Genomic DNA, 13,852 nt, shown 5'->3' on the forward strand with positions numbered 1-13,852 from the left:
CTTGTGGTCATAGAAAACGCCCCTTCGAACTAGCATGGTCTTCTCTGGCTTTCCAGGGTCTCAGGTCCACCCGCCCCCCCATTTCCCTGCCACCTAATCCCTTCTTAACCAGACAGGTGTGGGGAGCTGGACTTAGGACCTTTTGAGCTTTTGCCTCTTTCCAGTTGGGATTTTACTTTCTTGGGCTCCATGATCACTGCAGATGGCGACAGCAGTCACGAAATTAAGAGACGCCTGCTCCTTGGGAGAAAGGCAATGGCAAACCTAGACAGCATCTTAAAAAGCAGAGACATCACCTTGCCAACAAAGGTCCGTATAGTAAAAGCTATGGTTTTCCCAGTAGTGATGTATGGAAGTGAGAGCTGGACCATAAAGAAGGCTGATCGCCAAAGAATTGATGCTTTTGAATTATGGTGCTGGAGGAGACTCTTGATAGTCTCATGGGAAGATCAGACCTATCCATTCTGAAGGAAATCAGCCCTGAGTGCTCACTGGAAGGACAGATCCTGAAGCTGAGGCTCCAATACTTTGGCCACCTCATGAGAAGAGAAGACTCCCTGGAAAAGACCCTGATGTTGGGAAAGATGGAGGGCACAAGGAGAAGGGGACGACAGAGAACGAGATGGTTGGATAGTGTTCTCGACGCTATCAGCATGAGTTTGACCAAACTGCAGGAGGCAGTGGAAGACAGGAGTGCCTGGCATGCTCTGGTCCATGGGGTCACGAAGAGTCGGACACGACTAAACGACTAAACAACAACAACAAGTTGGGATTGGTGCTGCCTGTTGGGATACAGGTGCTGACCTCATCCTAGCCCAAACCTTGCCCAGGGCTCAGAGAGTGGAGCATTGTGGCTGCTTCAGCAACAGCCAGCCTTAGGCTGAGCCTTAGGTAGGAGCTGTAAGCTTTACCTTTTACCGAAAAGCACTACTTCTCTTAAAGGGGCCCACCCCCTCTCAGCAGCTTTTTTACTCGCATAGAGCAGGGGAGACAGATGGACTGGGGCTCCTGAGATGGAGTCCTCTGAGTCAGAGGTAGGGATGTATAATGCATTGCTTTCCATTCCGCCCTGTGTTTAACACACACGGCGATATTGCTGTTCTGCAGCAGTTCATCTTGTGCCAAAAATTATGACACCGTCATTCTTTGCTGTCCATTGTGGCGAGATTATGTAGCTTACATAACTTGCATTGTCATTACTTTATTCCATCCCATTCATTTTAGTGCAAAGGAATCACAGTGCAAATTGTGGTGGTTTGCGGTGGGGAACATTAGTTTGTTATCATTCGCAGACTGAAAGCAACAGCAGCAGCAAACATCAGTCGTTTTCAGTGGTTTGATTTCCATTATGGGCAAATAAGTTAACATTGGCCGCTTCCAGTTTCGTTGGAATTCTGCTGCTGTCGCAACACACGAGCCAGACTTTGGAAACAAAACCAGATGTAAACCCTTGACTTTAACTCTCCCCTGCCTCTCACTTGACTTCAGAGTGCTTCTCACCAACCCAGTTTCATAATGCTTGTTCTGCTATGTTTACTAGTGTCTGGATAATTGCCTTGAGCCCCTTTATGTTTCCCCCGAGTTCTCATTTTTATTTTTATTGCCTTTCTGCAGGGAAATGGACGATGAAATCCAGGCAAACCTCCCAGATGAGGTAGGAATCCTCCAGTGACAAATACGGACCCCTTTCAAAGGGCGACTTAGAGGAAATTCCTGCTTGTATTCCAGAGCAGGACTTCCCAAGCTGGTCTCTGGACCTCTGACGGTCTACCAGCTTCGTTCAAGTGATCCGCAGCATGTCTGCAAAAATTCAGTTAAAAACCATGCAGCACCTAGCACCATTGCTCCAAGAGGTAGAAGAATAGCTAACTGGTCCTCCGAGATCCTCAGCAATTTTCAAGCAGTCCTTGGAGAAAAGAAAAAGTTGGGGAACCACTGGTGTAGAGGAATTATGTAACAACTGCTACCAGTTTTTTTTACATTCAAGAAGGATCCCCTCTTCTGTCATGGGCACGTCTTTCTCTCTGAATTCAGTATACACCCATTGGTGGAAGTCACGAGTGGGGGCAGTTGTGGTTGCACTTAGAGCTTCCCATGGACATCTGTTTGGCCACTGTGAGAAGTGGATGCTGGACCAGATTGTCCCCTTTTGGCCAGAGCCAGCAAGACTCATCTTATGTTCTCAGCTAGTGCTGGGGCACAGTAATTTGTCCAGCAGTTTTCCATTTTTTACGAGGTGGTGGTGGAAATCTCCCCACAGATACGGGCCAATGCATGCAGCCCTTAGAATGGACTCATCACATATGGCCTTCAGCTACAGAGGGGTAGCCAAGATAATTCTTGAAGTGATGGTGAAGCTTTTTGTGAGTGGTTTTTTAAAAAATAAAAAGAGCAGCCTGTCACTTTTCCATGCTTCCGAGCCCATAGAACTTTGCATATTTAGACTTTCTAACCCTAACCTGCCTGTCTGACCGTTCCTCTGTCTCTCCCTTCCCCAGAAAGTGCTTTCAGAAAGCGAGATTGATGCTAGCTTCAAGCAACTCTTTAAGCAGCTGGCGGGGGCGGTAAGTGTGTCAAATATGTGTGGGGGGGGGGTAAATTAGATCCATTCCCCATTTAAAGGGGAACTTTCCCAACGTGCACCATCCAAAACAATACGTGAACCAAATTTCAGGCAGCCTTTGAAATCAGCCCTTCTCAGAATTTTGCAGTGCAGTTCTGGTAAAGTGTTTCCTTACTGTTTTGACCAAGCTGTGCAGGTGTGGAGCAGGTGAAAGGTGGCTTCTTGCCAAATGGAGGATTGGCAGGCCCTGCTGAACAGCTGATGCTTGGTGCTCACTTCACCCACCTGTCAAAGTCGGCCAGTGGTTGGTGGAGGGGGGGTTAAGGAAGATTAAGTTCCCCACCTTTGTCCTAGCTGAGCAGCAGAGCGCTTAGCTTGCATATGCAAAGGTGCCTGGGGCTGTGATGGGGAAACAGGTTCCAGTTCTGAGCAGGTTCTGAGCAAAGGGCTTGACTTCAGGCCTCTCCAGGAATCGCCTCTTTTAAGAGTGGCTTAAAATAACATTGAATCTTTTTTTCCTCTTCTTTTCCGCCCTTCCTTGCAGGATATGGAAATCAGCGTTCGTGAACTGCAGACTATCCTCAACAGAATCATAGGGAAACGTAAGCACTGAGCCTAACTTGTTCCCTCATCACCTTCTTCTTCTTCTTCTTTTTTAAAAAAGAAATTAAAATAGCAAAACATTTGTCATGCAGAAAGTCAGGGAATGTGTCCATGCACGTACAACAAATGCTGAGTGTTGTATGCAACAGAGAATAAAACTAATTTGGCAAAGCTTTGTGTTGCCAGGGCCCTTTGGCAACAAAAGTGTTGCCAGTTTTCACCATTTAAAATGTTCGGACACCAGCAACCCACCACCTTCCTGACCTTGGACTTGTAACAAACCTGTCATATAGTTCCAGGGTTTGTGGCTTCCTTGTGCTGCTGTTGAGTGTCCCTTTGAACAATTTCCGTCATCTTTTTGCTTTGTGCGTTCGTGGGGTGTAAAAGGAAAAGCTCTAATTGTCCCTTCTTTGCTTTTCACTGCAGATAAAGACCTTCGGACGAAAGGGTTCAGTTTGGAGTCCTGTCGGAGTATGGTGAACCTCATGGATGTATCCTTCCTTTTTGATGTCGGGGTCTGCGTATTTTAAGGCGGCTCCAGGCTCTCAGTATTTTGCAGGAGAGGAGCACGTGCCATTAATTTAGGTTTGCCCTTAATTAAAGTAGATTATGATGCACTTTTGCCCTAATGCAATAAATCCACATTTAAAAAACCAAAACGAAACAGACTTTTAAGATTATTTAAAGATGTTTATATATTACTTATTAAGCAAAATTTATATACAGCTTGTTTGTAGAAGGAAAAAACTTCAAAGTGATTTACAGAAAAGATAAAACAATAAAATTATCACTAACAAAAGTTACAACCATCATTTAAAACAAACAGAAAATTAAAACCACAGTAAAATAGACTAAAACGAATTAAAAACACATAAACTTTCTAAACATATGGTGAGGCTTGTCTAAATACAAATGTCTGTTCAAGGCACAGTGAGGGGACCTGCCTGTTATCAATTGGCAGGGAGTTCCAAAGTGTCAGCACTGCCACACTAAATAATAGAGTTCTTCCAGATGCAGAGTGGGTATTATGGGGCACCTGCAAAAGTCGCAATTCCATCAATCGAAGAGGTCAAGTGGGCACATAATCATTAGTGTTTCTAAGTGGTGCACATAAAAATGAACCTAACAGAGAATAAAGCGATAAAAATTCACCATAAAACCAAACGCTGCCTTAACATGCCTACTGGGATAAGTTTTTGTCATGCACTGGAAATTCAGCAAAGAGGGGGCCCATCTAATCTCAATCAGGAAGGACTTATGCAGGCTTGAACCCACAACACTCCATGCATGGCTTCTGACAGTTGCGAGCCATGCATCTGAGCCCTCGTGTGGGGGACCAGCAGCAGAGACTCCCCCAAAGATCTCAGTGATCAGACAAGGATATAACAGGTCAGGAAACCCTTAAACTATCCTGGACCCAAGTTACTCAGGGCCTTATAAATTAATGCAAAACCTTGAATGTGGCCCAGTAGTGTATTGGCAGCCACTGGAGCACTGGCATGAATGAACGACTTGTGGGAAGACAGACGCAGTGCCTCGCAAGTGAATCGGGACACATGTTGATTGTCTTATAACCTTCCCCCAAACAAATCAGAATGAATGCTATGTGAAGGTTGGATGTAGTTTAACCTCTGCCTAAGCTATATGCCTGCAAGCGCTCAACAAACTAATTTTTTGTGAGTATGGCATTGGAGTGGAAGGGGAGGTGATGGTGGAAGGAGGCGACGGTGGCATTTTGACAGCAGTGTCTCCTTAACATCCGCTTCCTTGATCAGAGAGATGGAAATGGGAAACTTGGATTGGTAGAGTTCAACATCCTTTGGACCAAAATCAGGAGCTATTTGGTAAGCTCACAGTGTCATCAAAGCCATTTATGGGTAAACCCCCCCCCCACACACAAACGTGACTACAGTGGGGTGGGTAAGTGGTGAGGACCTCTGCCCACCCAGATATTGTGGAGTCCAGCTCCCATCAGTCTCAGACTGCATAGACAGTGGTCAGGAATGATGGGAGCTATAGTCCAACAACAGCTAGAGGTCCACAGATTCCCCATGGTTTAAAATTTGGTGCACAAAACTCTCCTGTCCAAATATTTCACAAATATTCTCTTGGTTACATGATTCCCCACCCCCCGCAAACCAGGATAGCTAAATGGAATTATAATTATTTTTGTTATTTGCAGGGGAAAGCTGGGGAATTCTGCTTAATAGTTTTCTGATATGCAAACAATATTTTGCAGATATTGACTGTTCAAAAAATTGGAACATATCTATGGAGTGGGCTGAAAATGAGAGAGCCCAAACAATCAAACTTTGTAATTTGACATCCATTTGATTCTGAAATGTGAATGTTGATGTCCAGTATCATAATTTGAGCATGTTAAGGAATTTTGAATCTGGTTCTGAAATCTCTTCCCTCTAGATGGGACTTGTCTGGAGAGTTTAGTGATCCTTTCTGGATCTCCCTCTAGTGGTTAGACTATGAATTGATGGGTTCCTACTGGAGCCTTGGAACTCATAATTTATTTCTTCCTCTGGACACCTTAGATTCTTGGGGCTCAGCCGCTGGGTTCACTGTTGACACCTTTGGGGGGCATTTTATCTCCTTTTCTCTTTGTTATCTTTTAAGGCAGTCTTTAGGAAGTTCGATTTGGACAAGTCGGGGAGCATGAGTGCCTACGAGATGCGGATGGCTCTGGAGGCTGCAGGTGATCTGCCCCTTTTTAATTGCATTCAGTTTTCTAGGCAGCCTCTCAACTGAACTAGTCCTCAAGGTGGAATTAAAACCAAGTCATTCAATCAGAATCAAGAAAATCAGAATCAAGAAGCCCAGCTAACAGCCGGGATCCTGGGTGGTTGGCCACTGTGGGAACAGGATGTTGGAGTAAGATGAGCCTTTGGCCTGATCTAACAGGACCCTTCTTGTCTTCTTTAACATATCCAGTTCCTTTGCCCTTTCCTCATTAATTGTAACTGGAAGCTGTGCATGAATGATGTAGACAAATGGGCAGTTCAGGTCCTGGGAGAAAGACCCTTGTCACTCTTGTCTTTCATGCTCAGCATCCAGCCAGGTGGGATAGTGGAGATACAGCTGCCATATATGTTTTGTATTACAAGTGTCTCAGGACTGGGAAATCGGATGCCCTCCAGATGTTGTTCAACTCTCAACTCCCATCAGCCCCAGCTGGTATGGCCATAGTTTAGTAGTGATGGGAGTTGGAATCCTGCAGGGTCTGGAGGACCACAGGTTCCCCACCAAGGTCTAATCTAAACTGCTGGATTTCAAAGCACTCAGCTGTCTGAATTGCTCACAGTCCCTCGGCTTGCCTCAAAAGCAGGAGACTCTGTTGTGTTTTTAAGAAAGCCACCCAGCTTCTGAATGAAATGTATTTGCTCTTTCTTTCTCTCGCCCAGGCTTCAAGCTGAACAAGAAACTGTATGAGCTAATCATCACCCGCTACGCTGAACCTGATCTGGCCATCGACTTTGACAATTTTGTCTGCTGCTTAGTGCGACTTGAAACCATGTTCCGTGAGTGCCCTATTCGTAGGGTGGCCGTTTCATATTTCAGTGTGTGACCAGGTTGTTTTAGTCTGCCTATGGAGGGCATGGGCAAAGCCCCCTTGCCCATCCCCCAGGACCCCATAGCTATTGAGGACTGGTGGAGGCTGTATTGTCTGCACCACTTCTTCCCTCTTTGGGGTTCTCCTAGAAGTCAAAGGAGGCAAAGGAGTAGCAGCGGACTGCAGTGTTGGCCTTGGAGTTTAGAAAGCTGTTGGCTTTGCATGCCCCAGGGCTAGAGGGTTTCTTTAGGCATGCCTAAAGGCTTTGCAAGCCACCAGCAACATTTTAAATTACCATGCAGTGTTGCAATATGTTCCCCATGCTGCTCTTAAATTCTGTCCAAAGCAGCTTGAAATGGGTAAGGAGGAAGCAGGCCAGCAGCCTGGTGCATCTTTGGGCATGCCACCCTCCAGGCGCAGTTTTTTGGAGCCTGTCCCTGAAGTCAACAGGGTTGATGTGGGTTTGTTTCCCACCCAGAGAAGTCCTGCAGTGAAATATCTTGATTTAATTCCCACCCTCAACTCTGCCACTCACCCCACAATCTCTCTCTTCAGGGTTTTTCCAAGCACTGGACTCAGACAAGGATGGAATCGTCACCTTTGACTTGGTTAAGGTAATGCCTCTCTGATCGTTGAAAATAAACTGCCAGTGTCAGAAGTTCTGTGTGGAGTAATATTAGAAATATTGTAAAAATGGAAAAAGAGAGATGATATGTTAAAAGATTTAATGGCAATATTAAGTTAATAAAGGCATAAGAAGTGATTAAGACGGAGGATTATCAGAGGTGCTGATGGAAGTCCAAATAAGAATGTATCTGTGATAAACTGTGAGGTATGTTTTCTAATTTTGTAAGCTAAAAACCTATATATATATATGAAAATAAACTGCCAGTGTCATAATGCTGTGACACAAACGTTTGGTGAGATCACACTCGGGATACCGTGTGCCGTTCTGGTCATGGAACTTCAAAAAGGATATTGTAAATCTGAAAAAGGTGCAGTGAATGGCAACAAAAATGATTGAGGGGGTGGAACGCGTTTTCCTATGAGGAACGATTATGACATTGGGGGTTTCTGAATTACTATGTTTTTAATCCTCCTGAAAACCCACCAGTATTTTTGCGATAATTTATCCTAATATACACATTTACTTACATGCAGTGTTCCCCAATGTGATTGTGCATTGTATTGCAGCCTATGTATGCATTTTTGTATGCATTATTGCAAAATTTGGAGAGGTGCAGATTTTGAAGGTTGGGTCTATGTTTCAGTTTATGCGTTGTTTCAGAAAGCGTGAATTAGGTAGATTTGCTTTTGACAGTGACCTGAACTGAATTTCTCCTCTATTCCTCTTTTTATCTCTCTCTCCTGCACTGCAGTGGATACAACTAACCATGTTTGCCTGAAGAAGAAACAGCACCATCCCTGCACGGCTGTCTGGCCCTTCTCCTCGGACATCTTTTGTGCTTTCGTTCTTTTTACCTGCAAGTGCCTTGCATCACAATGTGGTCGCTTCTTGCTTTTTCGCTGCTTCCACTTCAAATAAAGGAACAGACACGTCCTTAAACACACACACACACACACACACACAGCACTTCACATTTGCCTCACGTGCCAAGGTGGACTCTCTTGGCTCCCTGCCGCCGTGCCTGGTCATCACCTGTGACCTCGGAAGCTGTTCAGATCCTGCGCTGCCTCCAAAGCTGCTTCTTGCTTTGAATAACAATCCATAGCGAGACTCTTGCCGCACAGCTTGGCACAAAAGAGGCCTTCCTGACTTGACCTCAGGCTCCTTGTCTTTAAAATGGGGGCTTATCACAGCACCAACATGAGCAGCAACGGTGGCTCTGTGGAAAAGCCCTGAGTGGGCAGTGCATTCTGGGAAAACTCTTGCCTCTTGATGGCCAGTTGTTGGCTTTCGTTAGTTTTTAGGGCTTTGTCCTGATGTTGGCCTCCTCTCAAGTTTTTGGGTTTTTTTGTCTTAAGATGTATGTGCAGGATAAGGGGGGCAGCCAGAGAGCTGGCCCCACAGAAGCATTGTTTTGAAATAGTGAGCAAACATCGTGAGGCACACGGCGGTGGGGGGGGGGGAGCCCTGATGCCTTAATTTTAAAAAATGGATGTATTGCCTTCTTTGTCGCTATTGCTGGATGTGTGCTCAATCCTCCCAGTTTGCTTCTGTAGCCGTCTGGTCAATGCCCACTCTGCAACATAGCACTGCTTGCTGGGAAATCTCAGCCCTCCGTTGGCCACACTTCCTTCGACTCATTTGCCATATTTCTTACACTCAGGCCGTATTTGCACTATACGTTTAAAGCACTCCTGAAACACATTCAACAGCCATGGCTTCCCCCAAAGAATCCTGGGAGCTGTAGTTTGTCGAGGGTGCTGTTATGAGACCCCTCTCCCTCTCACAGAGCTACCATTCCCAGAGTAGTTTTAAAATCAGTCCCTCTTCCCAGGGAATTCTGGGAACTGTAGTACCCTCAACACTCTCAACAAACTACAGTTCCCAGGATTATTGGGGGAGTTTTATAAAGAGTGCTTTATAAATGCAGTGTGCATTTGGCCTCAGATTTGCCCACTGGCATTTCACTATTTGCCAGTGAGATGCCGTCTTTGTTTTTGAAACATATTTGCATCAGTGCCAAAGAAATATTCCCACTTCTGTAACTGTTTTGACCTCTGTTTTTTTTTATTTGGCAAATACAAAGTTTGGCAGGTATGGACTGAGACCTGACAGGGGACTTTGCAGGGCTCCTTCTTCAGATGGGCAAAGGCCTGTGTCTACATGGGGGAAACCTGAGCTTTCAATCCCTGGCATCTCCAGGTAGACATAGGAGAGAACACAACCTGGAATCCTGGAGAGCAGCTGCCAGTCAGTGTAGACAATACAGAGCTAGCTAAACCAAATGTCTGGTTTGGTGTAAAGCCGCTTCTGATCTCCCTGCTTATATCACAGTGGCGTAGCGTGGGGGGTGCAGGGGGGGGCCGGCCGCACCGGGCGCAACATCTGGGGGGGGCGCTCGCCGCCTCCGGAGTCGCCGAAGAGCCTCGGGTGCAGGCTGTAGCAGAGCCCCATGTCTCGCGGAACCGACGAGCTGTGCGCGCGTCCAGGCTGAAGGCGTCCAGCAGGCAGCGGCTCTCAGCGCTTGCCGCGGTCCCCGCGCGTCAGGGCCGCGGAGGGCGCGCCAGGCAGCCCCTCCTCACAGCCCCACCGCTGCTGCTGCTGCTGCAGCTGCTGGGCCATGTTGCATTTTCCTCGCCTCTCTGCCCTCCTCCTCCTCCGGGCAAGCGGCGTCGTTTGGGCGGCAGCGCCAGCGGCAACTCGCCTCAGATCACCTGACACGGACCCGCCGCCACCGCCATGGCTACCTTACCGTAAATACCCCAGCCCAGGCAGCAGCAAGAAGAAGCTGGCAGCGGCGGCAGGTTAGGGGTTAGGGGGCGCAAATTACTTGCCTTGCCCCGGGTTAGGGGGCGCAAATTACTCGCCTTGCCCCGGGTGCTGACAACCCATGCTACGCCGCTGTTATATCAGCCCTTTATTCAGAAGCAATTGGACTGAAATCTTATTTTTAAGGGGAGGACTGCCTTTCAGTGGCAAGTTCTGCAGTTCAATCCTCAGCATCTCCAGGTAGAGAGACGAAAGAGAACTACATGGTTCAATGGCCTGGCTCCGCCATAGGGTGGCTTCCTATCTTCCAATCTGTATCTGGCTGCAAGGACTTCATCCCTTTTCTCCAGCCCCATATTTTCCACTCGCCCGAGGGGCCCCCTTTCCCTCACTGGTGCCTGCCTTTTGGCACCCACAACTTCACATCACTGACATCTCGAGAAGTTGCCCTCGCCAGCCTTGCTCCTCTCTGACTGTTGTCCTGCCTAGAGGGTGCCTTTCTTGAATGGGAAGTTGATAACCCTGCAACACCTGGAGGGCTACGGGTCCGCCATTCCTGGGATGATGATGATGATGATGATGATGATGATGATGATGATAAATTTTATTTATACCCCGCCCTCCCCAGCCAAGACCGGGCTCAGGGCGGCTAGCAACCAATAATAAAAACAAGTTGATTAAAATACAATTTAAAAAACAAAATTAAAATACAACATTAAAACATTAGGATGCAGCCTCTACACGGGAGGAGAAAGGAAAAAGAAAGAGAGGGAGGGAATCAAACTGGCTCCAAGCCAAAGGCCAGGCGGAACAACTCTGTCTTACAGCCCCTGCGGAAAGAAATCAGATCCCGCAGGGCCCTGGTCTCATGAGATAGAGCATTCCACCAGGCCGGAGCCAGAGTTGAAAAGGCCCTGGCTCTGGTTGAGGCTAATCTAACTTCCTTAGGGCCCGGGGCCTCTAGGGTGTTGCTATATATGGACCTTAAGTCCTCCATGGGGCATACCGGGAGAGGCGGTCCCATAGGTATGATATGGATAAGGAACTGACCCTTGGAAATCAAATAGGGTCAGGCACAAAATGATCGGCAATCCTGTTTGGCCAACAGTTGGGCAGGCTGCTTCCTGTCTCTGGAAGCTTCTATGAGCATTCCAATGCCTGAGGGGCAGAATTCTCCTCACCCAGAGCCCGGTTTGGGGTGAATTGGGGCCTCCAGGCTGCAGCAGTTGAATGCCCCTTACCCGTCTCCCCCACCCACTTCACACTTGCTCCCAGAAAGCCGCCTGAGGTGCTGCAGAAGCCCCCACGCTCCCCTCCGAGGCTGTTTCACGTCTCCCTTGAGGTCCCCAAATGGGAGACTTCTGAGATGATGTTTGCTTCTGTAATTGTGCCGGAAGATTCCGTTATCAGGGATTATTTTACACTCCTATGATGCAACTGGGTACTACTGTTTAATCTTTTTGTTTTGTATTGTAGAAACAGACTTGTTTTCTTGCCAAAAAAAGAAGTGCTATTATTAAAGCAAGATGCTTGAGTCCCTATTGGTTTGGGCTGTTTTTTGTTAAGTTTCATTCTTTCACCACACGGTTCGAGGGGAGGTTACAACAATATAAAAATACAACCTTGAAATAAGCTAGAACAATTTACAGTCGGAAGAATAGGGTGGGCCTTAAACTGTAGCCTTATGAGGCTTTGCCCTCAGGTGGGAAAAATATTGCGCCCGGGAAAGTGAAAATGGGAGTCAACAGACACTCAAGGAATAGTTTCGGAGAAAAAGCTTTATTTCTACCATCCATGAACTGCTAGAAGGAGCAAGTGTGATAACTCACAAAAACATGCACGGGTTCACAGTCATGTGCACAGAGTATATATTCCCTTTCCAGTTCCCTCCCCTTTCTCCTCCCTCAGGAGTCCTGCCCCATGAGTTCCTCTGAGCATGAACAGAAAGCTGTCTTGGGACTATTGTGGACTCTTGGCGCCCTTCCCAGGAAAGGGGAATGAGTACAGTTCAGCATGTCCAAGATGTTACAACTAGAATGAGATAAGATTCATTTCTCAGGCCTGAGTATTCTTGGCATTGACAGAGTCTATTCATTAGCCTTTTGAAGCCTTCTTGTACGATAAAAGTAACATTTTGCCTATGCATCTTGTGAGAAAACAGAGGAAAACTTTAGCTGTGGATTTTTAGAAGACAAAAGGAATTTTGGACAGTTTTGAGGCCTGGGGTGATTATTGGGGGGGGGTGTGACTTCGGGCCTAGGTGGGGTCACCTGTCTTCAAACCCACAACCTTCGCCCGGCTGTGAGGCGTGAAGGCCGCTCCCCACAAGGCCCTTTCCACCTGGCCTCGGGGGCAAGGCCCAGACTCGCCAGCCCTAGAAAGAGGCTCCTCATGAGGCCAGAGGAACATCAACGGGCTATTGTTTTATTGTTTTATTTATTTAATATGCTGTAAAACGCTTAGAGATTTTTATTAATATCAGTAAGAAAACGGAGATGGTGTTGGGCTTTCAGAGGAAGAGAGGAGAACTAGCCCCACTGTACATCGGGGAGGGCTGTGTGGAGAGAGTCTCTTCCTTTAAATCCTAGGAATTTATCTCAGTGAAGACCTTACTTGGAAAATAAATACAACCCAGGTGGTTAAGAAAGCCCAACAGAGACTCCATCTCAGAGTATTGCGAAAGAACAGTGTCAATCAGCATTTGATGATCTCCGTCTACCGGTCCACAATAGAAAGTGTCCTTTCATACTGCATCACGGTGTGGTATGCTGGTTTGGCATCAACTGATAGGAAGTGCCTACAGAGGGTGGTGAATACAGCACAAGCTATTATGGGCTGTCCCATGAATCCGCTGGATGAAATAGTGGAAGAACTTTGCCTCAGGAGAGTGAGGAAAATTCTTAGGGAAGATTCACACCCTGGCCGGCACTTTCTTGATCTCCTGCCCTCGGGGCAGAAGATATAGAAGCATGATTAGTCGCACCAACAGGGTAAAGAACAGCTTCCATCCGTGGGCTATTAGGCTGCTGAATGAAAAGATAACAACAGGGCAACTGACTTTTGGGTTTGGTGGGTGTGCGTCAGTAAACGAGGGGAATTAAGACTAAGAGAGTTGAGTGGAGGGTGTTCATGTAATCTCACTGTATGCAAGTTGTACAAGTGACAATAAAGTATTTCAATTCAATTATTCAATTTCAATTATTAAAAATATAAACCAGTATAGAAAATTAAAAATTTAAAATACAAGAAAATAAAATATGTAGCATCTGGTTCCCCCAGCCTATCAGGAGAGGGACGTTCACCCGCAGAGAGGGAATCGGTGGAGTTGGAGAAAGCAAACAGTGACCAGATACTGAGTCTATGCAGCTAACTCAAGATGGATCCAAAACTCTTGCCCAATTCATCATCTCCCATGGACCAAGTGAGTGTGACAGTGGAAAAATGGCCTTGTGGGCCAAAGCTAAACAGACCGCTGGCAGAGTTTACTTTGACCCTCAAACCGGAGGATCCCTGTTTGGTTTCCTGGGATTTGCAGCCATTTGTGTCACAATGCCTGGGTTCCAGTTTCCCTGGAGACGCCAGAGAATTCCAAAGCAGTTAAAGCAGTTAAACAGAAGCAGGTTGAAGCTGAGGCGAAGAACTAGGACGACGGTATGCATCCTAATAATATAATTAATACGAATAATTAATTTTTTATACCCCACCCATCTGACTGGCTACATCACCC

General features: G+C 46.7%; 1 protein-coding gene across 1 annotated transcript in view; it reads left to right on the forward strand.

Annotated features, from left to right (window-relative positions):
• The window catches only part of CAPN1 (calpain 1), a 32,263-nt gene extending 20,597 nt beyond the window's left edge, over window positions 1-11,666 (forward strand). Inside the window, exons 14-23 of the mRNA XM_083591780.1 lie at window positions 1,615-1,654; window positions 2,499-2,564; window positions 3,108-3,165; window positions 3,593-3,657; window positions 4,942-5,010; window positions 5,795-5,873; window positions 6,580-6,696; window positions 7,284-7,342; window positions 8,108-9,689; window positions 10,270-11,666. Coding sequence (XP_083447906.1) covers window positions 1,615-1,654; window positions 2,499-2,564; window positions 3,108-3,165; window positions 3,593-3,657; window positions 4,942-5,010; window positions 5,795-5,873; window positions 6,580-6,696; window positions 7,284-7,342; window positions 8,108-8,134 — 580 coding nt within the window. The 3' untranslated portion in view covers window positions 8,135-9,689; window positions 10,270-11,666. The remainder of the gene's footprint in view (window positions 1-1,614; window positions 1,655-2,498; window positions 2,565-3,107; window positions 3,166-3,592; window positions 3,658-4,941; window positions 5,011-5,794; window positions 5,874-6,579; window positions 6,697-7,283; window positions 7,343-8,107; window positions 9,690-10,269) is intronic.
• Window positions 11,667-13,852: the final 2,186 nt, after the last annotated feature.

Source organism: Podarcis filfolensis (assembly GCF_964270895.1).
Source record: "Podarcis filfolensis genome assembly, chromosome: 16".
Lineage (NCBI taxonomy): Eukaryota > Metazoa > Chordata > Lepidosauria > Squamata > Lacertidae > Podarcis > Podarcis filfolensis.